Source organism: Bufo bufo, chromosome 1, assembly GCF_905171765.1.
Source record: "Bufo bufo chromosome 1, aBufBuf1.1, whole genome shotgun sequence".
NCBI classification, from domain to species: Eukaryota; Metazoa; Chordata; class Amphibia; order Anura; family Bufonidae; genus Bufo; species Bufo bufo.
Window position 1 is genome coordinate 289,296,341 of NC_053389.1, and position 23,432 is coordinate 289,319,772.

The window sequence follows — 23,432 nt, forward strand, 5'->3', positions numbered from 1 at the left end:
AGCCTTCTAGACAGATAAGCCAAAACCAGTACTATGTAATTGGTCCCTCTTCTCCCTCTCTCTAATATAAATAGCGCAGCAGTTTCACTGAACTCAGCCGTCTCATCATTATTTTAAATGATAAAAATAAAAGTTTAATCTTAAAATAAATACAACAAGGCATACTCAGTTAATAATAAACATATATTTTTCTAAATGTTGTTGCATGGCTGGTTCTCGACAGTTGGATGTGATGGTGTCGGAGCGGAGGACTGTTGGGGCTGTGCCTGGCCCGGACAAATTTGCTAGTTTTACGTCTGGAAACAGGCATAAGGGTCTGGCTACACTGCAACAAGTGTCGCACAACAAGAAACGTGCGCAACATTTCATGTAATGCATTTCAATGGTGCCGCTAAGTGACATGCTTTGACGCAACAGTCACAAAAGTTCCATCCCATTTACATTTTTTTGAAACCGCCATGTCGCATTGCGACACCCATTAAAATACATTATATCAAATATTGGGCGACACGTTTCCATGTAGCCATACCCTTCTGTGTCACTGTGACCCAAAATATAGTCAAAAACCCTTTACCCTACCTACCTATACAACTATGCCATGTGACTAGCAGCCGTATATTTAAGTATTTATTTATGCCAGAAAACTAGCATTTAAAAAGTCGCAAAAGAGGGGGTCATATGACATTTATTCACCAAAACAGGCATAAAAAGGTCATAAATGACCCCCGTATGTTCAGAGGGAGGATTTTGTCCGCAACAAAATCCACCAGGTATCCCATGGCAGAAACTGCTGCGCTGTGCTTCGGGTTCTGCCTTGGGTTTTCATGCGGATGCGCACTAGGTTTATAATGGAACTAAACCGCGCACAAAGCTCCCGCTACAGCTTTGTGTGGCGTCAGCGTGGTAACCACTCCATAAATGGACTGTACATTCTGGCTGGGATCTTGAAAACCACATCGGCCACAAAAACTGTGGTGAGGATTCCCATTAAAGACAATGGAGTGTGAATTCAGTGCAGATTTGGACTGGTTTTCTGTACCTAATCCACACAGAAACCTGTGCCTAAAATCCTCCATCTGAGCATACCCAAGACTTTCTCCAAAAACTCAGTGGGACACATTTACTAAGGCTGTTTTTTTACGCCAATCTTAGTTTCCCCCTTGCGCGGCCATTCGATTAGTCTAATTTATAAATTAGGTGCATCTGTGGCAATCCTTGCACCTGGTGTAAAAATTACTCCAGCCCCTGGTTGGCATAGCTTTTTGCTAACATTTACGCTTGTTTCCAGGCGTAAATGTTAGTAAATTTGCTGGGGCTGGAGTCCTGGCCCTGGCACAGCCCCCACCCCTGTCACACCCAACTGGCAGACGTGGCATAAAAACGGCCGTGCGAATAAATATTGTTGCATGGTCGGTTAAAAAAGGGGACTTGCGACTATTTTACGCCTAAAATAGTCACAAGTCCATTAGTAAATGTGCCCTAGTGGGGTACATTTACTAAGACCGGGTTTTTACGTCAGTCTTAGTTTTCTCCTCATCAGAAATTTGGCGCATCTACGGCAGTCCTTGTCCATCTTGTATTCTGATGTCTATCATCAAGAGTTCACCTGTACATTGGTCATACTCAGTGGCGATTATAATACACTGCAATCCACTGGAATCACAGAGCAGAAAATCACTGCGGAGCCTAGGCCTGCTATAGTGCAGTGTTGGAAGTCCTATGTAAAGCCACAGCTACATCTGACTATGAAGGGGTTAAGCTGCATACTGATTGATGGTAGAATTCCCTGGAGAACCTCAATGATACACCTTGCACCTGAAGTCTTTCATCTCTTACCCTATCACACAGCTGCTCTGGCCTCACACAAGCTATAAAACTCTGGGCTATGGCAGACTGCGGTATTGGTAGCAGCTGCCAGAATGGGCTTGGGCAAAGCAGGGATGAAGCTGGTCTTAGCCCTTTTGGCTTATGGATTGGGGTCTTTAGTATGTGTGACACAGGACTATTGGGATGATCCTTCCCATCTGCAGTGTGGATCTCACACTATGGAGATTTCTCTACCTTCTTTGTTGGAGGATGCAGCTTTTGCCTTGAGTATCATTGGTAGGTCCTATGTAGTAATTAGGCTAAGATGTATGTAATACCTTCTCATGGTGCTGTCTTCTGTGGAAAAATGTGGTGGTACTTTTTTATTGCTTAGGCCTCTTGCCCATGAATGTACGGGTTCTGTGTCTGTGGTGTGGACCGCATACGGCGGTTCCACAATACACGGGTCACCAGCTGTGTGCATTCTGCATCATGGATGTGGACCCATTCACTTGAATGCGTCTGCAAACCTGGATATGCCTTGCGGAATGGGAGCACTACGGAGTGCTTCTGTGGTGGTTTGTGCTTTTGTTCCACAAAAGGATAGAACTTATATCTTTGTGGAACAGATGGATTGCAGACTCCATTCAAGTAAATAGGTAAGTAATCCGCATGTGGGTGCCCATGCATTGCGGTCCAGTGTGGGCATGGAGCCCTTATGTTTGTGGGCGAGAGGCCTTATTGTGTATCTGTCTTCTGCTGTCTGTATTTAGGAGTAGCAGCTTCAAAATGAACAGTGCTCAGTTTACCAGAGGCATCTGGGGGTGAATATCTGCTAGTACTGTCTAAATATCTGAGCATGCCAGTGTTTTGTTGGTGCCCCTGGGAATATCTCCCGGCAACAAAGTTAAATTCTGATTATATGCCATTAGAAAAGGGCAGGGCAAGTGTGGCATGTTGGGGGTGAGGAAACTTGTGTACAAGGTTTCAGTTATCTAAAGATTCTGCTACAACGAACCAAAAGCTATGGTCAGTGGTAGAGGCATCCATAATGGAATTCTTAGAACCCAAACCTTGTACACTGAACTTGAGAACACAAGTTTGCTCATCCCTACTGTTAGTGTACTGCCACACATGATGGGTTTGCAAATGTGTTCCACTTTGGAAGCTGGAAATTCATAGTAGAAACCGGCAACATATCGACACCGGGGTTGGATTGGCCCACCAGAGTACCAAAGGATCCTCCAGTGGGCCTAAGATCTGACAATAATGGGCCCTTAATTCTCTATAGAGAGTGGGCTCTCAATCATTTCCTCTGGTGGGCCCAAGGGACTTCACTCCAACTCTGCTTGACATGCTGTGGACTTAACATTGACACTGTCTGGGTTTTCTTGTTGAAAAGGTCTTGAGCTAGGGATTGAGACTAGAATCCTCTAAATGTCTGCTCAGGGTTGACCTAAAGTCAGTCCTCCTCACTGAGACACCAGACCCCATACACCTACCCAGTAATTAATTTCTTTTGTCACAGGCCCGAACATGAGTAGACTACTGGCATTGCCCTGCTATACAGTTGAGCTGTGCACTGGCCACTAGGTGGCTCTGTGCTCATGTAAGGGTCAGTCCCTTAGAATATTGTTTTTTGCACAGTTGTGTTGATGGCTGCCATGTTAGGAGCCAAGTAAAGGCTAGTGATGGGACACAGAGCCTGACTCATGGAGTCCTGAGAAGCTGGCTGTGTTTGAGACAGGCCAAGATAGCCTCTTAACTGAAGTACTGCAGTGTGTTCCAGAGGAGTGGGACTGTGTCAGACCAGTACAAGGTCTTGCCATTCCTGTCATTGACCAATTGTGCCTCTGGTGTGGTGGTACTGTTTAGGTTTTCCGGCAGTTTCATTTTGCTTCAGTCTGCTGTACTGTACTTGAATCCTGCCTTGCGGTCTCTTCCTCCCCTGACCGCTACACTTGCATCAAAACACTCCTGCCATCTGGAAGCTGGGTGTTCTGATAATGGTGGTAAAGGGAGTTTTTCATAACTAGTATGTAAAAAAAAAACAAAAAAAACAGTATCTTTCTCATAACATATGCATTTATAGATCTCAGGAGCCTGAATTGCAAACTGTTAAAATAATGCAGCATGCTAAGGATTTGATGGTCCCTTCCATGCATCAAGTCACCCCCTTTTATGCCATACTTGCACTTGGGAGTGGTGGGGTCTGGAATATTGTCCCTGAAAAAATCTATGCATGGAAATGGTTTCTCACTCCAGGTTCAGAATGCTGAAGGATGCACCTAATTTATGATGCAGTGTGTTCCTTGTCATAAGTTGGGCACATCCCCTGCCAGTATATGAGTGAGACCTGCATGGAACTGTAATGGAAACTCTATTCAATGGGATTTATCAGTGCAATTCATTCATGTGGTAAGTATTTGGCTTGCACTCCACTTTCAGGAATGGGAGGCTTTCTGCAGATGTCAACGATGCCTAAACTGTCCTTTAAACTTTCTCTACTGTAATACAAATGTGCTTCACACCAGTATGTAGGGTCATGGCAGGTTAACTTGGTTCTCAAATTGATGGCTTTGTGGCTTTGCAGGCAAATGGGAGTTCTACCTGTACAATGGTTCAACTCCTAATAGTTCAAAATTGTGCCAAGCTGAGGTAAGACTTAAAGCTGGAGTGTTTTTTCTTCATTGTGGCTGTTGTGTGGACAACTTGTGTACAGTAAAAATGTCATACTGAATTTTAAGAGCAAGTTGTATGTATGAACTGACTGTAATTCTAGACAAGAATGGAAAGCCTCACTATCTTCACAATGACTCCACTTGCGGGACTTGGATTGGACAGAAACCTGATGGCTCACTGGTGGTTGGCTCTACTTTCAATGGCTGTTATGTTCGTGAGGAGGTAAGTTGTGGAGCATCTAACTCTGCAAGGTCTGAACTGCTCATAACGGTTTAAGGGTAGATTTATATTGGTGTTTCTTGCAGTGAGAACAGTAGTTGAAGGCCCTTAGGATGGAAGTGTTTTTGCTACTGTTAGGGGGCTTTTTTGTACTAAGGGGAAAGCTGCAGGAAAATTCACTTATATATTTTTTTTTTATTTTCATATTTTTTTTTTTTTTCCCCTCTCAGAATGGAAGCTATGTGGTAACGATCACTCTGGAAGAAATTCTTCGTGATGAGAAGTCCCAGTATCACAAGAAAGATCTTGCATGCCCGATTCTTCCAGGTAAAGATTTGTATTAAAAAAAAAAAACTTGGTAGACTGTTCAATTGGTTGGTCAGATTATCTTCTGTCCACAGAATATGTAAGTGTCCAATTGACTTTGGTTGGTGTTTCCCCCACCACTATTCAAATGGAGAAGACACACTGCCACTCTACTCTTAAGCTGCTGGGGACAGCTGATCATTGTCACTAGACTATCGCCTGCAGCCCATGGACCAAATGACAGCGTGACAGTCTCATACTTGGATTTAAAATGACATGCTGCCTGCAGCTACAATTTGAGTTTTCAGACTGGGGTAAAGATTAACTTGGTCATGCTTTTCAGTCAAAGTACTGTGCAGAATAACATTTAAATTCACTTTAGAGTTGATCCAATACTCTGCAGGAAAGTAGCAGCCCTTAACAATCCCTATGATGGTCCATAGTTCTAGCAATTCAGTTTGAGCTGAATTTTTCCAGATTAACCACTTGTTCAAATGGTGTAATTTAACCAGTTTAATAACTTGTTACGCCATAGAACCTAAATCTAGTCCCATAAATTCAGTGAAACCTAGTTAATCTGGGCATCCTAGGGCCAGTGGACATCTAACTTGCTGTCACTATACAGCAGTGAGGATGAGAACTTCTCCAAGTGTGTGGCTGAGTTCTCTAAAAATCTGCCCCATGCTTTACTTGTGCTGTGGGTTTCACCCTCTGCAATATATTCCATGGCAAAATTCCACCTCCAGCTGTACTGGAATTCCAGAGGTTTAATGTGCAGAACGATTGCCTGTAAACAAATGCTGGCAAAAGGTAGTCATGAACATCCTGATGTTGTGAAACATGGCCACTCTAGCCAGCTGATGGCAGATTGTCATCTGGATAGACATTGGCAGTGTTTATTGTCCAGCTACTTGCTAGCCAGGAGCAGTTCCATGAAGGATCTCAAGACCTTTGCCCAGTGTCATTGGAAGTGTGCATCAAGTTTGGACTACTGTGCTGCGCTGGCGTATGATCATTCAAAGGCTAGGCTATTCAGCCATTAACCTAATTCTGTCATGTATAGTAAAGTCAAAGGTTTTCCACTTTGTCCATAAATTGTCTGACTTTTGTGATCAGCTGTCCAGAAATTCTGGTTGGCAACCCTGTCCCCACCCCATAAATTTTCCATGGAGAGTTAAACAAAAGGGTGTATAAAGTTTGTGCCAAAATTTGGAACTTGCGTTATTCTCAGGCTATTCAACCTGGGCATGGTTTAGTATGCTAGTAACATTGACTTAATTTCATGCAAGGTTTTTGAATTGTTAGTGAGGCAGTTAACACACTTGGTCTATAATTTTTAAAGATGCACTACGTTTAACTTCACAACTGGTTCATCTTGGAGAACATTCCACCAACTTGGTGTCAATGCAAGACTGTCTTTAGAAAGTCCCAACATCATGCTTATGTTTTTGCACCTCCACAAGTAGGCTTAAAAGGTTTTCACTGTTCAGTAGGTGTGGGTCCCACATCTCAGATGCAAACCTATAGGCCACACTTATATAATTCTCCACTCAAATCTATGGGAGCAGCATAAGTGGCTTGGGAAGCTAATTAAAAAATTCTATGGGTTGTCTGGACTAGAGGGGGATCTGCCTGCAGTAGTGTTACTAGACAGATATCATGTTGCACTACTAGTGCTCATCCAGGACTTGTTAACCTGGCTGCTCAAATGGACATGTGACCACTATAATCGATTACTGGCCTTGGGCTACTTTCACACTAGTTATTCTTTTCCGGTATAGAGTTCTGTCCTAGGGGCTTAATACGGAAAAGAACTGATTAATTTTATCCTAATGCGTCTTTGAATGGAGAGCAATCTGTTCAGTAGGCTTCAGGATGTCTTCAATTCAGTCACTTATGGTATTTGGCCGGAGAAAATACCACAGCATGCTGTGGTATTTTCTCCGTCAAATTCCAGAACACTTGCTGGATCCAGCATTTTCCATTGAAGTGCATTAATGCCTGATCCAGCACCAAGGGTTCAAACCCCTGTTTTCTGGTCTGCACATGCGCAAACCTTTAGAAAATGGGAAAGACATAAATACTGTCTCCGTTTTTCCAGATGACACTAGAGACGGATCCAGTATTGCAATGCATTTGTGAGACAGATCAGTCTACAAATGTAATTTGTTTGCATACGGATTTCCGGATCCGGTGACAGAACTGCCTGCCGGAATCCAACTACGCAAGTGTGAAAATACCCAGTGCACATAGGCCAGTGACTGGCTGTAGCAGTTGGGTGATGTCACTACTGCAGGTGGGTAAAAAGATCCCAGCAGAGAACTGGACTAGACAGTTGCCCAGTTTTCTACTGAAACTGGACAACCTTTTTAATGTCAGTCGCAGGACATGGACTTCAGACGAGTTGAGTTAGTGCTCCTGTCTCATGGATCTGTTGGAGACATAAATTGTATTGACAATGTTTCCTTATCTATAGCTATGGATGCTCCTAGTCCAAGTGACTGTGCTTCAGTTCTGCAAGCTGACCGCCTGCCGTGTGCTAATGACTCTGTATCTCAAGAACTTTGTGAAGGACTTGGATGCTGCTTTTCTCAAAACGCACTTGCACTGCGCTGCTACTATGGAAAGAAATGTGAGTCTTTGCAATAATGTAATTCTATTCATCCCCCACCACCCGGGCTGTAGCAGTTAGCGTATCACTGTCGGTTTACATAAATAAAAAAATAATGGCTGCACACAAGCAGTAAAGCTGAGAAATGGGGATCATTCTGTCAGTTTATAGTTGGAATATATTGGCAGAAATTAATCATGACATCACGTTTCATGAGATTGAGGGACTCCAATTTCTGACAATCAAAATGCTCCATCTGCAGGTCCAATACAGCATAACTTGTATTCATGCTAGGATTTACCCCATTGTCTGATAGAACGGAGCCCCGAAAGTGATGTTGGGTGCATGTGCAGCCACCCTACATTTATTTTATGTGGCCACTGAAAATGGCTTGGCCCGGGCTTGGCTATTTCCATCAGGCCCATAGAAGTGAATGGGAGCGGTGACCAGTCATGTGTGGTGCGCTTCCATTCACTTCTATGGGGAGTGCTTGGTGGTGGCTAGACTAGTCCTCCAGCCAGGGCCGGCGTCATAACCCGGCATCCCCGGGCAAGTGCCGGGGCCCAATGCTCCTGGGGGGGCCCACTGAGCTGCTATGAGCACTTCCATCAATACAGATGGGAGCTCTCACTGCTGTCATTTCACATACGCAGTACCCCTCTGGTGGGCCCTCTGAGCTGCAGAGACTCAGAACACGCCCCCTCTACTCAGGACACGCCCCCTCTACACAGGACACACGCTGCCTGAGGAGACTGGAGAGAGACCGCAGGGCTGGAGCTGGAGCAGAGAAGTGTGGAGACAGTCTGTGAGTGAGTCTGCACTGTGACTGTCTCTTGTCTGTGGGACAGAAGGAAAGGGGGGGACACTGCTGCTTCATTCTATTTAGTTGTGTTACTGTTTTATTAAGCTGATTGCCTCCATGACACCTGCCCCCCCCCCCCCCCCCCCCCATATCCTGTCCTATATCACCCTTATGGAGCCCCTGCTGTCTCCTTTCCTCCCTCATGTATCCAGGGCTCCTGTCCCACCCTCCTATCTCCTATTGCTGCCCTGCACAGACCTCCTGCCACTACTTGTATGAATCCCCCTCAGAGCCCCTTCAACCTACTTGCTGTGTCCACCCCTCCTGTCCATCCAGGGCCCCGGGCCCCTGTCTCACTCCTCTGCCTCTCATTATGGTGGCATCTGAACCGCATTCACCATAAGGACCTTCTAACATCACAGGGTCATGTGACTGTGCCCCCCACCCCGTACTGTGCCCCTTTATACCCTGCATTGTGCCCTCTTACCACACTCTGTGCAGTGCCCATAGTCATTCCCTGTACTGTGCCCTCTTATACCCTTTTATCCGGTCACTGTATGGTGGTTTTATCCTTGTATGGCGGTGTTATCACTATATGGCGGTGTTATCACTATATGGCGGTGTTATCACTATATGGCGGTGTTATCACTATATGGCGGTGGTATCCAATAACTGCATGGCCATAACTGTATCCCCTTTCTGCCCACACCACTTTTTTTAGACCTGGCATGAGCGGGAAAAGATACAGATTGCGGTGTTAACCACCTCCGGACCGCCTAACGCAGGATCGCGTTCCGGAGGTGGCAGCCCTGCGCACAGTCACGCATATACGCGTCATCTCGCGAGACGCGAGATTTCCTGTGAACGCGCGCACACAGGCGCGCGCGCTCACAGGAACGGAAGGTAAGAGAGTTGATCTCCAGCCTGCCAGCGGCGATCGTTCGCTGGCAGGCTGGAGATGTGTTTTTTTTAACCCCTAACAGGTATATTAGACGCTGTTTTTATAACAGCGTCTAATATACCTGCTACCTGGTCCTCTGGTGGTCCCCTTTGTTTGGATCGACCACCAGAGGACACAGGTAGCTCAGTAAAGTAGCACCAAGCACCACTACACTACACTACCCCCCCCCCCCCCCGTCACTTATTAACCCCTTATTAGCCCCTGATCACCCCTAATCACCCCTGATCACCCCATATAGACTCCCTGATCACCCCCCTGTCATTGATTACCCCCCTGTCATTGATCAACCCCCTGTAAAGCTCCATTCAGACGTCCGCATGATTTTTACGGATCCACTGATAGATGGATCGGATCCGCAAAACGCATCCGGACGTCTGAATGAAGCCTTACAGGGGCGTGATCAATGACTGTGGTGATCACCCCATATAGACTCCCTGATCACCCCCCTGTCATTGATTACCCCCCTGTCATTGATTACCCCCCTGTAAAGCTCCATTCAGACGTCCGCATGATTTTTACGGATCCACTGATAGATGGATCGGATCCGCAAAACGCATCCGGACGTCTGAATGAAGCCTTACAGGGGCATGATCAATGACTGTGGTGATCACCCCATATAGACTCCCTGATCACCCCCCTGTAAAGCTCCATTCAGATGTCCGCATGATTTTTACGGATGCACTGATACATGGATCGGATCCGCAAAACGCATCCGGTCGTCTGAATGAAGCCTTACAGGGGCGTGATCAATGACTGTGGTGATCACCCCATATAGACTCCCTGATCACCCCCCTGTCATTGATTACCCCCCTGTCATTGATCACCCCCCTGTAAAGCTCCATTCAGATGTCCGCATGATTTTTACGGATGCACTGATACATGGATCGGATCCGCAAAACGCATCCGGTCGTCTGAATGAAGCCTTACAGGGGCATGATCAATGACTGTGGTGATCACCCCCCTGTCATTGATTACCCCCCTGTAAAGCTCCATTCAGATGTCCGCATGATTTTTACGGATGCACTGATAGATGGATCGGATCCGCAAAACGCATCCGGACGTCTGAATGAAGCCTTACAGGGGCATGATCAATGACTGTGGTGATCACCCCATATAGACTCCCTGATCACCCCCCTGTCATTGATTACCCCCCTGTAAAGCTCCATTCAGACGTCCGCATGATTTTTACGGATGCACTGATAGATGGATCGGATCCGCAAAACGCATCCGGACGTCTGAATGAAGCCTTACAGGGGCGTGATCAATGACTGTGGTGATCACCCCATATAGACTCCCTGATCACCCCCCTGTCATTGATTACCCCCCTGTAAAGCTCCATTCAGACGTCCGCATGATTTTTACGGATGCACTGATAGATGGATCGGATCCGCAAAACGCATCCGGACGTCTGAATGAAGCCTTACAGGGGCGTGATCAATGACTGTGGTTATCACCCCATATAGACTCCCTGATCACCCCCCTGTCATTGATCAACCCCCCTGTCATTGATCAACCCCCCTGTCATTGATCAACCCCCCTGTCATTGATCAACCCCCCTGTCATTGATCACCCCTCTGTAAGGCTCCATTCAGATATTTTTTTGGCCCAAGTTAGCGGAATTTTTTTTTTTTTTTTCTTACAAAGTCTCATATTCCACTAACTTGTGTCAAAAAATAAAATCTCACATGAACTCACCATACCCCTCACGGAATCCAAATGCGTAAAATTTTTTAGACATTTATATTCCAGACTTCTTCTCACGCTTTAGGGCCCCTAGAATGCCAGGGCAGTATAAATACCCCACATGTGACCCCATTTCGGAAAGAAGACACCCCCAGGTATTCCGTGAGGGGCATATTGAGTCCATGAAAGATTGAAATTTTTGTCCCAAGTTAGCGGAACGGGAGACTTTGTGAGAAAAAAATAAAAAATATCAATTTCCGCTAACTTGTGCCAAAAAAAAAAAATTTCTATGAACTCGCCATGCCCCTCATTGAATACCTTGGGGTGTCTTCTTTCCAAAATGGGGTCACATGTGGGGTATTTATACTGCCCTGGCATTCTAGGGGCCCCAAAGCGTGAGAAGAAGTCTGGTATCCAAATGTCTAAAAATGCCCTCCTAAAAGGAATTTGGGCACCTTTGCCCACCTAGGCTGCAAAAAAGTGTCACACATGTGGTATCTCCGTATTCAGGAGACGTTGGGGAATGTGTTTTGGGGTGTCATTTTACATATACCCATGCTGGGTGAGAGAAATATCTTGGTCAAATGCCAACTTTGTATAAAAAAATGGGAAAAGTTGTCTTTTGCCAAGATATTTCTCTCACCCAGCATGGGTATATGTAAAATGACACCCCAAAACACATTCCCCAACTTCTCCTGAATACGGCGATACCACATGTGTGACACTTTTTTGCAGCCTAGGTGGGCAAAGGGGCCCATATTCCAAAGAGCACCTTTCGGATTTCACTGGTCATTTACCTACTTACCACACATTAGGGCCCCTGGAAAATGCCAGGGCAGTATAACTACCCCACAAGTGACCCCATTTTGGAAAGAAGACACCCCAAGGTATTCCGTGAGGGGCATGGCGAGTTCCTAGAATTTTTTATTTTTTGTCACAAGTTAGTGGAAAATGCTTATTTTTTTTTTTTTTTTTTTTTTTTTTTCATACAAAGTCTCATATTCCACTAACTTGTGACAAAAAATAAAAAGTTCCATGAACTCACTATGCCCATCAGCGAATACCTTGGGGTCTCTTCTTTCCAAAATGGGGTCACTTGTGGGGTAGTTATACTGCCCTGGCATTCTAGGGGCCCAAATGTGTGGTAAGGAGTTTGAAATCAAATTCTGTAAAAAATGACCTTTGAAATCCAAAAGGTGCTCTTTTGAATATGGGCCCCTTTGCCCACCTAGGCTGCAAAAAAGTGTCACACATCTGGTATCTCCGTAATCGGGAGAAGTTGGGGAATGTGTTTTGGGGTGTCATTTTACATATACCCATGCTGGGTGAGAGAAATATCTTGGCAAAAGACAACTTTTCCCATTTTTTTATACAAAGTTGGCATTTGACCAAGATATTTATCTCACCCAGCATGGGTATATGTAAAAAGACACCCCAAAACACATTCCTCAACTTCTCCTGAGTACGGAGATACCAGATGTGTGACACTTTTTTGCAGCCTAGGGGGGCAAAGGGGCCCACATTCCAAAGAGCACCTTTCGGATTTCACAGGTCATTTACCTACTTACCACACATTTGGGCCCCTAGAATGCCAGGGCAGTATAACTACCCCACAAGTGACCCCATTTTGGAAAGAAGAGACCCCAAGGTATTCGCTGATGGGCATAGTGAGTTCATGGAAGTTTTTATTTTTTGTCACAAGTTTGTGGAATATGAGACTTTGTATGAAAAAAAAAAAAAAATAAAAAAATCATCATTTTCCACTAACTTGTGACAAAAAATAAAAAATTCTAGGAACTCGCCATGCCCCTCACGGAATACCTTGGGGTGTCTTCTTTCCAAAATGGGGTCACTTGTGGGGTAGTTATACTGCCCTGGTATTCTAGGGGCCCAAATGTGTGGTAAGGAGTTTGAAATCAAATTCAGGAAAAAATGAGGAGTGAAATCCGAAAGGTGCTCTTTGGAATATGGGCCCCTTTGCCCACCTAGGCTGCAAAAAAGCGTCACACATCTGGTATCCCCGTACTCAGGAGAAGTTGAGGAATGTGTTTTGGGGTGTCTTTTTACATATACCCATACTGGGTGAGATAAATATCTTGGTCAAATGACAACTTTGTATAAAAAAATGGGAAAAGTTGTCTTTTGCCAAGATATTTCTCTCACCCAGCATGGGTATATATAAAATGACACCCCAAAACACATTCCCCACCTTCTCCTGAGTACGGAGATACCAGATGTGTGACACTTTTTTGCAGCCTAGGTGGGCAAAGGGGCCCATATTCCAAAGAGCACCTTTCGGATTTCACAGGTCATTTTTTACTGAATTTGATTTCAAACTCCTTACCACACATTTGGGCCCCTAGAATGCCAGGGCAGTATAACTACCCCACAAGTGACCCCATTTTGGAAAGAAGAGACCCCAAGGTATTCGCTGATGGGCATAGTGAGTTCATAGAACTTTTTATTTTTTGTCACAAGTTAGTGGAATATGAGACTTTGTAAGAAAAAAAAAAAAAAAAAAAAAAATCATCATTTTCCGCTAACTTGTGACAAAAAATAAAAAGTTCTATGAACTCACTATGCCCATCAGCGAATACCTTAGGGTGTGTACTTTCAGAAATGGGGTCATTTGTGGGGTGTTTGTACTGTCTGGGCATTGTAGAACCTCAGGAAACATGACAGGTGCTCAGAAAGTCAGAGCTGCTTCAAAAAGCGGAAATTCACATTTTTGTACCATAGTTTGTAAACGCTATAACTTTTACCCAAACCATTTTTTTTTTACCCAAACATTTTTTTTTTATCAAAGACATGTAGAACTATAAATTTAGAGCAAAATTTCTATATGGATCTCGTTTTTTTTGCAAAATTTTACAACTGAAAGTGAAAAATTGTCATTTTTTTGCAAAAAAATCGTTAAATTTCGATTAATAACAAAAAAAGTAAAAATGTCAGCAGCAATGAAATACCACCAAATGAAAGCTCTATTAGTGAGAAGAAAAGGAGGTAAAATTCATTTGGGTGGTAAGTTGCATGACCGAGCAATAAACGGTGAAAGTAGTGTAGGTCAGAAGTGTAAAAAGTGGCCTGGTCTTTCAGGGTGTTTAAGCACTGGGGGCTGAGGTGGTTAAGGACCTTTGCGCCACATCTGTGTCAGAAATACGCCTAATATAGACGTATTTCTATATAATAAATGACCCCTAATCGTATGATTATTCGGGGGGTGGGGCTAATATCTTTATATTATATAGATTCTAGTGTATTATACTGTGCCCTGTATTTCCCAGTAGAAAATGATCCTTGGGAAGCACAGTCCTCACCCCTGACCACCAGGACCAGGTAGCGATCTGTCAGTACATGGCGGCCTCCCCTCTCCGCCACGCTGCTCCGCTGTGTACTGGGGCTTATTCTGACACTAGGGCTGGGTTCACATCACATTTTTGCCATCCATTTAATGCATACTGAAAATGTATGCGTTAACAGATGCCTCAGACTGATGCCGTACAGTGGCGTCCGTTCACCATACAGTTCCATGGTAAAAAAACATATACGTTAACGTATGCATTTTTTACTTGACTCTGCAGGATACAAAAACGTGGAGTGCAGCACATGTGTATACATCAAACCGATAGGAAAAACGTAATGTGAACACACATTGGGGGGGAGGGGGGCGTACTAAATTTCGCTGTGGGGCCCAGTCAGTTCTAGCTCCATCACTGCACATCTCCTTCTCTCCTCCAGGCCTGGCTCACTGCTGCAGCGGGCCGCCGTAGAGAAGGAGCGCAGGGAGCTGCGGTTAGTGAATGACAGGACCACCAGCTCCCCTGCAATGATAGGTATGTGAGGGGGCCACTGGGGGGTCATTCATCACACTGTGAGGGTCCCTTACACAGTATAATGACTCCCAGTGCCCCCCATTTAGTATAATGATCCCCATTGACCCTCCATTTAGCATAATGACCACCAGATCCCCCATTAAATATAATAACCCCTCGTGCCCCCTCCATACAGTATAACCCCCAGTGTGGGGGCGACTGGGGGTCATTATTCTGAATGGAGGGTCACTGTGGGGTCATTATACTGTGAGGGCCCTTTACATAGTATAATGACCCCCAGTGTCCCCCATTTAGTATAATGATCACCAATGACCCTCCATTCAGTATAATGACCCCCAGAGCCCCCTCCATACAGTATTCCCCCCGTGTGGGGGCTACTGGGGGTCATTCAGGGCCGGCTCCAGGTTCATGTGGGGAGCTGGGAGCTGCGGTTAGTGAATGACAGGACCACCAGCTCCCCTGCAATGATAGGTATGTGAGGGGGCCACTGGGGGGTCATTCATCACACTGTGAGGGTCCCTTACACAGTATAATGACTCCCAGTGCCCCCCATTTAGCATAATGACCACCAGAGCCCCCATTAAATATAATAACCCCTCGTTCCCCCTCCATACAGTATAACCCCCAGTGTGGGGGCGACTGGGGGTCATTATTCTGAATGGAGGGCCACTGTGGGGTCATTATACTGTGAGGGCCCTTTACATAGTATAATGACCCCCAGTGTCCCCCATTTAGTAATGATCACCAATGACCCTCCATTCAGTATAAATACCCCCAGAGCCCCCTCCATACAGTATTCCCCCAGTGTGGGGGCTACTGGGGGTCATTATTCTAAATGGGGGCGACTGGGGGTTATTATTCTGAATGCAGGGCCACAGGTGGTCATTATACAGTGGGGGGGAATTGGGGGTTCATTATACTGTGTGAAGGGCCACTAGTAGTCATTATACTGTATAGGGGCCACTGGGGGTCATTATACCGTGTAGGAGCCACAGGGGGACATGTCAATGTAAAAAAATGCCTCATGGGGGCCCACTGGGATTTATCGCCCAAGGGCCCACATGAACCTGGAGCCGGCCCTGCCTCCAGCCACCACATTGTGGGGCTCTGCTTAGAGAGATGTGGCCCCCACCCCATAACACAATGGGGGCATCTGATGGCGATATGCCCCATTGTCTGAGATGAGACAACCCCTTTAATTGGGGCGGCCGGGTAATCTACTGCAGGGAAAAATGGGGTCAGTCAGCACATCCCAATGCACAGGTGCATGCTGCCATGGCTAGAAACGCAAAGAAAGAAAACCCAATGCAACAGCACTCTGCAAACACCCATAACATACAACAATTCCATAGTAATAGAAAATATTCTGGTGCTAATGCTATGCTCTTACGAATTTGAGATTTGTGGCAAATTTTGTACAATTTTTGCATGTCTGCTGGCATCAAGGCGATATCTATAAGATGGGAACCTAACCTTGAATACTACCTTCTATAGTGCCATACTGGCCACCATAACATACCGAAGTACCTCAGTTAGAAAGGTCATCAGTATAAAGGTTGAAAGACCCATCAGGGTAGGTCATTAGGATCTGCTCAGCAGGGGTCTAACACCTGGGACCCCTGCCAATTAGCAGTTTTGAGAAGGCACCTGCACTCCTGTGGCCGCTGCCTTCTCACAACTCCATACGTTGTATAGCAGCTGTGCTTGGTATTACACTTGGGCCCCATTTACTTGAATGCGGCTGAGCTACTCCTAGGCCATGTCCACAATTAATGTGGCATCACTGGCCTAGGAAAAGCCGCAAGAAGTCTGCAGTGCTTACAGGAGCGCTGCTAACTTCTCAAACAGCTGATCGGTGGGTGTTCCAGGTGTTGTACACCTACTGATTACATACTTGCCTATTCTGAGGATGGGTCAGGATAAACCCTTGCATGGAAACTTGAAACTTTGTTGCATGTAGAGTGGATGCCTTAACAGTCTGCCTCTTCTGTGTAGTGACTACCTACTGCTCTGCTGAAAATAACATGGTGGTTGCGATTTCAAAAGACATAACCATACCATCCTTGATCCTGGACTCTGTAAAAGTACTTGGTGTGGATTCAAACTCGTGCCCAAGCCTGATGGTGGCAACAACTGCATCATTTATTGGGTTCCAGTTCCCATTGTCCTGTGGGAGTGCAAACGAGGTGAGCAAAATGTCCAATCATGCTGAACCTGCCTGAAATACTGCTTAATGTCTATTGACTACAGAAAATGGCAAGGGGAACTGGCCCAATCTAGTCCAGATCAGGCATGTCTTTTTATCTGTGCATATTTTTGTGCATATTTTAGGTGTTCTGAATTTTTATAATTTTATTTTTATTAAACTGATCTATTCTTCGGATAGATTATCAGCATCTGATCGGCGGGGGTCTGACACCTGGGAACCCTGCTGATCAGCTCTGTGAGAAGGCAGTAGTGCTGCGGCCTTCTCACTGTTTACTGCCGGCCCAGTGACGTCACAACTAGTATCAATGGCCTTGGTAGGGCTAAGCTCCATTCAAGTGAACAGATCTTAGCCCCACCCAGGCCATTGATACTAGCCATGATGTCATTGGGCCTGCGGTAAACGGCAAGAAGGCAGCAGCACTACTGCCAGTGCTGCTGCCTTCTAAAACAGCTGATCTATCCAGAGGATAGCTCAGTTTAATGACCTGCTTAACCCCTTAAAGAGGTTGTCCACTTCTAATATCCACATTTACACTGCCAGACTTTCTTTGAAGCACTGAACACTTTCATCAGCCACTGTTGTGGTACAGCCATTAGACATAATCTGCATGTGTTGCATGCAAACTTGGCTTGGATTTCATCCTATGCACTACAAAGGGGCAAAGATCAGCAGAATAAACTGCTGTAGGTTAAAAGGGGTTTTCAGAGTAATAATGGCCTAATCTCAGGATGGGCCTTTATTACCTGATGGGTAGGAGTCTAAATCCCTGCACCCCTGTTAAGCTATTTGAGGCCATTGAGTACCATGGCCTCTTGGGCCAGTGATGTTAGTAACATGGCCCACGTACAGCTGCCAGTTTGGCCCTATTTGAGTGAATTGATGAATATGGTGTGAAGGTGCTTAACACACCAAAGCCTCTTCAAAGATCTGTGGGAGTTGGACCCACACTGATCAGATATTGATAACTGAAGGGTAAAATCTTCCCAGAAAACCCCTTTAGAACCTGCAGCTCAGTGCTAAGCGCTGGTGCCTTACAGCACTGGGGTCCTTGATTTGAATCAAAGGACAACATCTGCATAGAGTTTGTATGTTCTCCCTGTATTTGCATAGGTTTCCTCTGGGTACTCCTGTTTCCTCCCACACACCAAAGACATACTGATAGGGAACTTAGACTGAGCTCCATTGGGGACAGCGCAATGTCTATAAAGTGCCGCAGAATATAGTAGCGCTATAGAAGTGCATTAAATAATCCATGTTCACAGCATGCGGATAACACTATTTAAAATCTTATTCTCTCTGCTTCTGCTGTAAAATGCCTTGTTTCTGTCAGTGTGGACACTTTCATTTAGTCTGTCGGGTGTAAGTTATGAAGAGAAATGCTAAATGAAATGACAACAGTATCTCACCTATGTTAACTATTTAACAGGCGGTTGATGCATCCATGGTGTATGAGTACACTTTTGTGGCAACCAACAGAGTAATCACCTGGCAGTCGGCATCGGTCACTAGAGACAGTACTATGAGGTAAGGTCAAGGTTTGTTTTGTTTTTTTGACCCTACAAGTACCATGGTTGGATTACAAAATGCTCCTCTTCCTACAGAGTGACTGTAAGCTGTAGCTTTTCACGGACTGGCATTGTCCCACTGCAGGTAGAGGTCTTCACCCTTCCACCTCCTCTCCCTGTATCTACCATGGGACCTCTAACCTTGGAGATGAGAATAGCTCGAGGTAATTAACAAGCTACTTGGAAACAATTTGTGACCTGCATAGGAAGGGTTGGGCATGGCAAAGTTGGGCATGGCTTACCTTACGCAACCACTTTAAATTGGCTTATCTTAAGAACTGTCTTTCAAAGGTAAGTTGGATGGAACCGGCACTCAGACAATAGGAATTCACGTGGAACTTGAATCTTATTAATATTAAAATATTTATTAAACAACAAGTATATATCCTATGTGCACTAGGTTAAAATTTTAAAAACATCTAAAAAGCATATACAATCATATGTGTCTATCAAATGTCCATGACTGGAACACAAATATCCGTATACTGCGACACAGAGGGGTGCATCCGTGTTTCCCAGATGATATTGGCTATTTGGATCGCAGCCGTCTGTGGCGGAGCAGAGCAGAATATAGTAAACGTGAGTCCCAGATATAGACAAATATGTAGTTGCTATCCCGGTTATACAAACTTATACATAGTAATACATTATATCAATAAATTAATATCTTTATGCCACCTATATGGGATATAGAATAAAAAATGAAAAATAAAAAAAATATATATGGCTTTCAGAGTAAGTCTGTAGTTCACACCACTTGTGGATAGTCTATTTGTTAAGGACGTCTCAGGGTCTGAGTACGCCTATGTATAAGAAATCGATTGTCCAGAAAGTAAGTAGCTCCCGTACTTATACCACCTGTTGTTCCGTGGTTTAGTACAGCTTCACTTAGAATAGTCTCTTTACTCACTGTGACTCCAGTCGGCTCACTGAATGGATCCCGCGGAAGGGTTACTTCTCGTGGCGTTTGCACGCTTCAGCCTATCTCCGCTTGATTGGTATCCGGTCAGGTCCTAGTTAGAATCCCGTCTCTATTCTCGCGGGAGACCTGTATCAGGTATTTCACTTTCGTGAATCCTGCAGTCTGCCTTGGTCTTACGTGAGCTCAAAGTGGGTAAATCTATTCGTTCTTTAGTACATGGCCATGCACCGCTGGGATAGTTGCTTCACAGGTGATACGCCCATATTTGTCTATATCTGGGACTCACGTTTACTATATTCTGCTCTGCTCCGCCACAGACGGCTGCGATCCAAATAGCCAATATCATCTGGGAAACACGGATGCACCCCTCTGTGTCGCAGTATACGGATATTTGTGTTCCAGTCATGGACATTTGATAGACACATATGATTGTATATGCTTTTTAGATGTTTTAAAATTTTAACCTAGTGCACATAGGATATATACTTGTTGTTTAATAAATATTTTAATATTAATAAGATTCAAGTTCCACGTGAATTCCTATTGTCTGAGTGCCGGTTCCATCCAACTTACATTTACGCTAATCAGAATCAGGGGGTGTTTCTTTGAACTAGTGCACCTGTCGTGATAAATCAGAGTGAGCCATCTGCTTAATACTTTTTTGTCTTTCAAAGGTGTTTGATGTAGATTAAGATCATACATAATAGACATTCCTGATAACATGGATATTGGGGGAAACCTGAACATACTGTCCATGGGACCCATAGTGAACAGGGAATGTAAAGTGGCCCTGGAAAAAAAGTTGTAAGCAGGGACAACAAATGTGGGCCAGTCAGCAACACAATGGTGCACCACAAAGTGCCATTCCAGCAGAACCAAATGGTGCAGCTACCTAAAATTGCTACCTTACCACAGTATTTATCTGTCTTGCCATGCTGAGGGTAGGTGACAGTTAAATTCAAGAGGGCAGCTTCTGGGTGCCAACCCTTAAGCTGTAACTGCAAAATCACAAATGGTAAGAAATCTGAACTGACTGCCACCCATCTGATGGGAACATAACTTAGTCTGGCATGCAGCTAGTGTATAAGGGCTTATGTAGTTGTACTTGACAAAATGTTCTATTGACTAATATGCCAAACAGATTCCCTTATTCTTGGATGTGAAACTGTATGGTCATGCAAAAGCTGATGTTGGATATGTCTTGCAGATGTGCAGTATAGCTCATACTATGCAGATGAAGATTATCCTATTTTAAGAGTGTTAAGAGATCCTGTGCATGTTGAAGTTCACATCCTGCAGAGGACTGATCCAAGCCTAGTTCTGATTTTGAACAACTGCTGGGCCACCAGTTCTCCTGAGCCTACTAGCTTTCCCCAATGGCCTATCTTGTCCAGCAGGTGAGGACTGGATAAACGATCAAACATTCTCTTGCTTAGGGCTGTAATGATACAAGTACTTATGTTGTTTCAGCTGCCCTTTTGCTGGAGACAACTATCTTACAGAGCTGGTTCCTGTTACTTCCTCACAAGGAATAACTTTTCCAACATACTACAGTCGTTTCATTGTAAGCACCTTCACCTTTGTGGATTCGAACACCCAAACTGCTCTTGGAGGATCGGTAAGCTGCTTGGATAAGTGTTTTTATGGAAGTGTGTGGAGGACTTGTTGCCAAATCAGTAGGTGTCACCTGTAATTTAAAGAAATATTGACATTCCCAGATCTAGTAAGCCATAATTCCAATATGGATACTACCCACTGTACATCTAATCCATGTTGTAGATGCTGCTCACAGAATCTTTGTAGAATACACACAGTACTTGAGTCCTGATTTATGCCTTCACTCCAGAATTGTGGCATCAGTTGCCAAATGGGGCTATTGTGACTTCCTGGGCTCGCTTGTGTAAAAATTTAGACCTTGCATCTTTCTACCACTTTAAGATGAGGAAACTATTTGTATCTCCCTTTGTTCCTGTGTGGCTTCAAGCCACAGGAAGTATAAGCCAGCCAGCTATCTCTTAGAACCTGAACTTCCTTGCCTGTACAGATCCTGGGGCCCTCTGTTCTACTATATCCTTGCCTCACAGGGGAGGTCTGTCGGCTAACTTTTACAATGTTGGAACTGGAGTCCAGATGGTCAAAAAAAATCTACGTTCCTGCCCACGTCATAGCCCTGTGCCATGGGCTGGGGAGGGGGGAGCATTTTGACTGGTCCCAATTTCCCAGCATGGGGTGCTCAGGACTCCCTGCTCTCCACACAGTGCCAGGTATCTTCCCTACACAGACATAAGCTTCCCTGCTTAGCACTGTACTCTGGACAGCTCAATATTGGGCTACTATAATTATAGATGATTAACCACCCTTGGTATTTAAATTTATTCCGAAACAGCACATTGAACTAGTGTGTGAATAACACAAATAACCAGGAGCTGTTTGTTACAATTACATAAACTACAGGTGACTTGTGTTCCTATAGGTATTCTTTCACTGCAGTGCTTCAGTATGTGTCCCATCTGCCTCGGAGACATGCTCTGTGACCTGTCAAAGGAAAAGTAGGTGACCCAGTAAATTGTCTTTACTCCTCTCTCAGTTGAGGGTTTTCCATTCTGCTAACATTTAACTGATTGCTTGTTACACTACTTGTAGGCACCAATTTGATCAACTTTTTGTCTTGCAGAGAGAATGGTGGAATTGCAGCAGACAGACAACACTCTTACAGTGACTTCTCATGGTCCTGTGATATTTTATTCTGAAGAGATCAAAACAAATAACCTAGTCGACAAGGACGAAGGTAGTGTGCTATTGACATCACTGAATGTGGTTGTGCATGGTACAATAGTTGAGGCCTTCAAATTGGGCTGAAGTTCAAATTGGCAAAGATCATACTGGTAGTATCAAAAGTATGTTACTTCAGCATTTTGAACGCACACCTACAGGACTTTGCTCAATACTGGCTGTAATTGAAAATGAACCTGGCATACAAATGTTCTAGCTTGGGCTAACTTTTTTTTTTTTTTTTTCCCTTTTAAAACAGGTTTTGGCTCTGGACTTGCCCTTGCTTGGTTTCCAGGCATAGTGGCTACCGTCTTCATCTTGGTGGTGTCTCTTCTGGGTATCTACTTGTATAGGAAACAAAAGAAATGTGCACTGTCCACAGTAAATGCTCTAATAAAGTAGATCTCTCAGTAACATGTATTGTGTTCAATATAACAATATTGCTGATAAAGAACTTGTGGGATTTTGAGTTGCTCATCTAACTAGTAACTGCTCTAGGTTGCTGGTCTTCCTATACAGCATAGTTCCTTGTGTTCTCTACACTAAACAGTCTCTCAGACATCACCATTGCAACTGAACAAGCTAGTTGGTACCACTTTTGATTTTATCTTGAGGTAGGAGTGGATCTTAAGGGAGCTTGTACATGCTGCAGCATATTCACATTAACTGCATGTGAATAAGGACAGCCACACTGCACATGTACTTGCCATGGTTTTAAGTTGCATAATAGTAGTAAACCTCAGCTTGGTCACATGTAGGGTATTGATATGTGGCTTACTATAGCCATAATGTAGGCACCCAGCCGATTCCTCTATTTGGACATAATTATTGGCTCTTGTAACTTAGCTGTAATGCATTAAACTTCATGGAAAGTTTTGATTCTGCAATGGTTTTAAACTGACTGACAATGATCTTCACCAAAGAACTATATGCAAAGTTTCCCTTCCTAACTAGGAAAGCTCACTTCATCACTTTTTTTTGTTTCTCTCTACACTTAAACAAAAAAACTCACTTAAGTAATTGGCTTTTGCTGAAACCCTACTTATGGCGCAACGTGCAGC

The 23,432-nt window shown here is 44.5% G+C and overlaps 1 protein-coding gene across 1 annotated transcript; it reads left to right on the forward strand.

Annotated features, from left to right (window-relative positions):
- Positions 1-1,919: 1,919 nt before the first annotated feature.
- Positions 1,920-22,773, forward strand: LOC121004722 (zona pellucida sperm-binding protein 4-like). The gene is made up of 12 exons (XM_040437077.1): positions 1,920-2,103; positions 4,589-4,710; positions 4,938-5,034; positions 7,490-7,645; positions 16,899-17,089; positions 18,539-18,636; positions 18,714-18,841; positions 20,807-20,996; positions 21,070-21,217; positions 22,073-22,148; positions 22,274-22,387; positions 22,631-22,773. The coding sequence occupies exons 1-12, from the start codon at positions 1,920-1,922 to the stop codon at positions 22,771-22,773; spliced, it is 1,647 nt and encodes a 548-aa protein (XP_040293011.1).
- Positions 22,774-23,432: the final 659 nt, after the last annotated feature.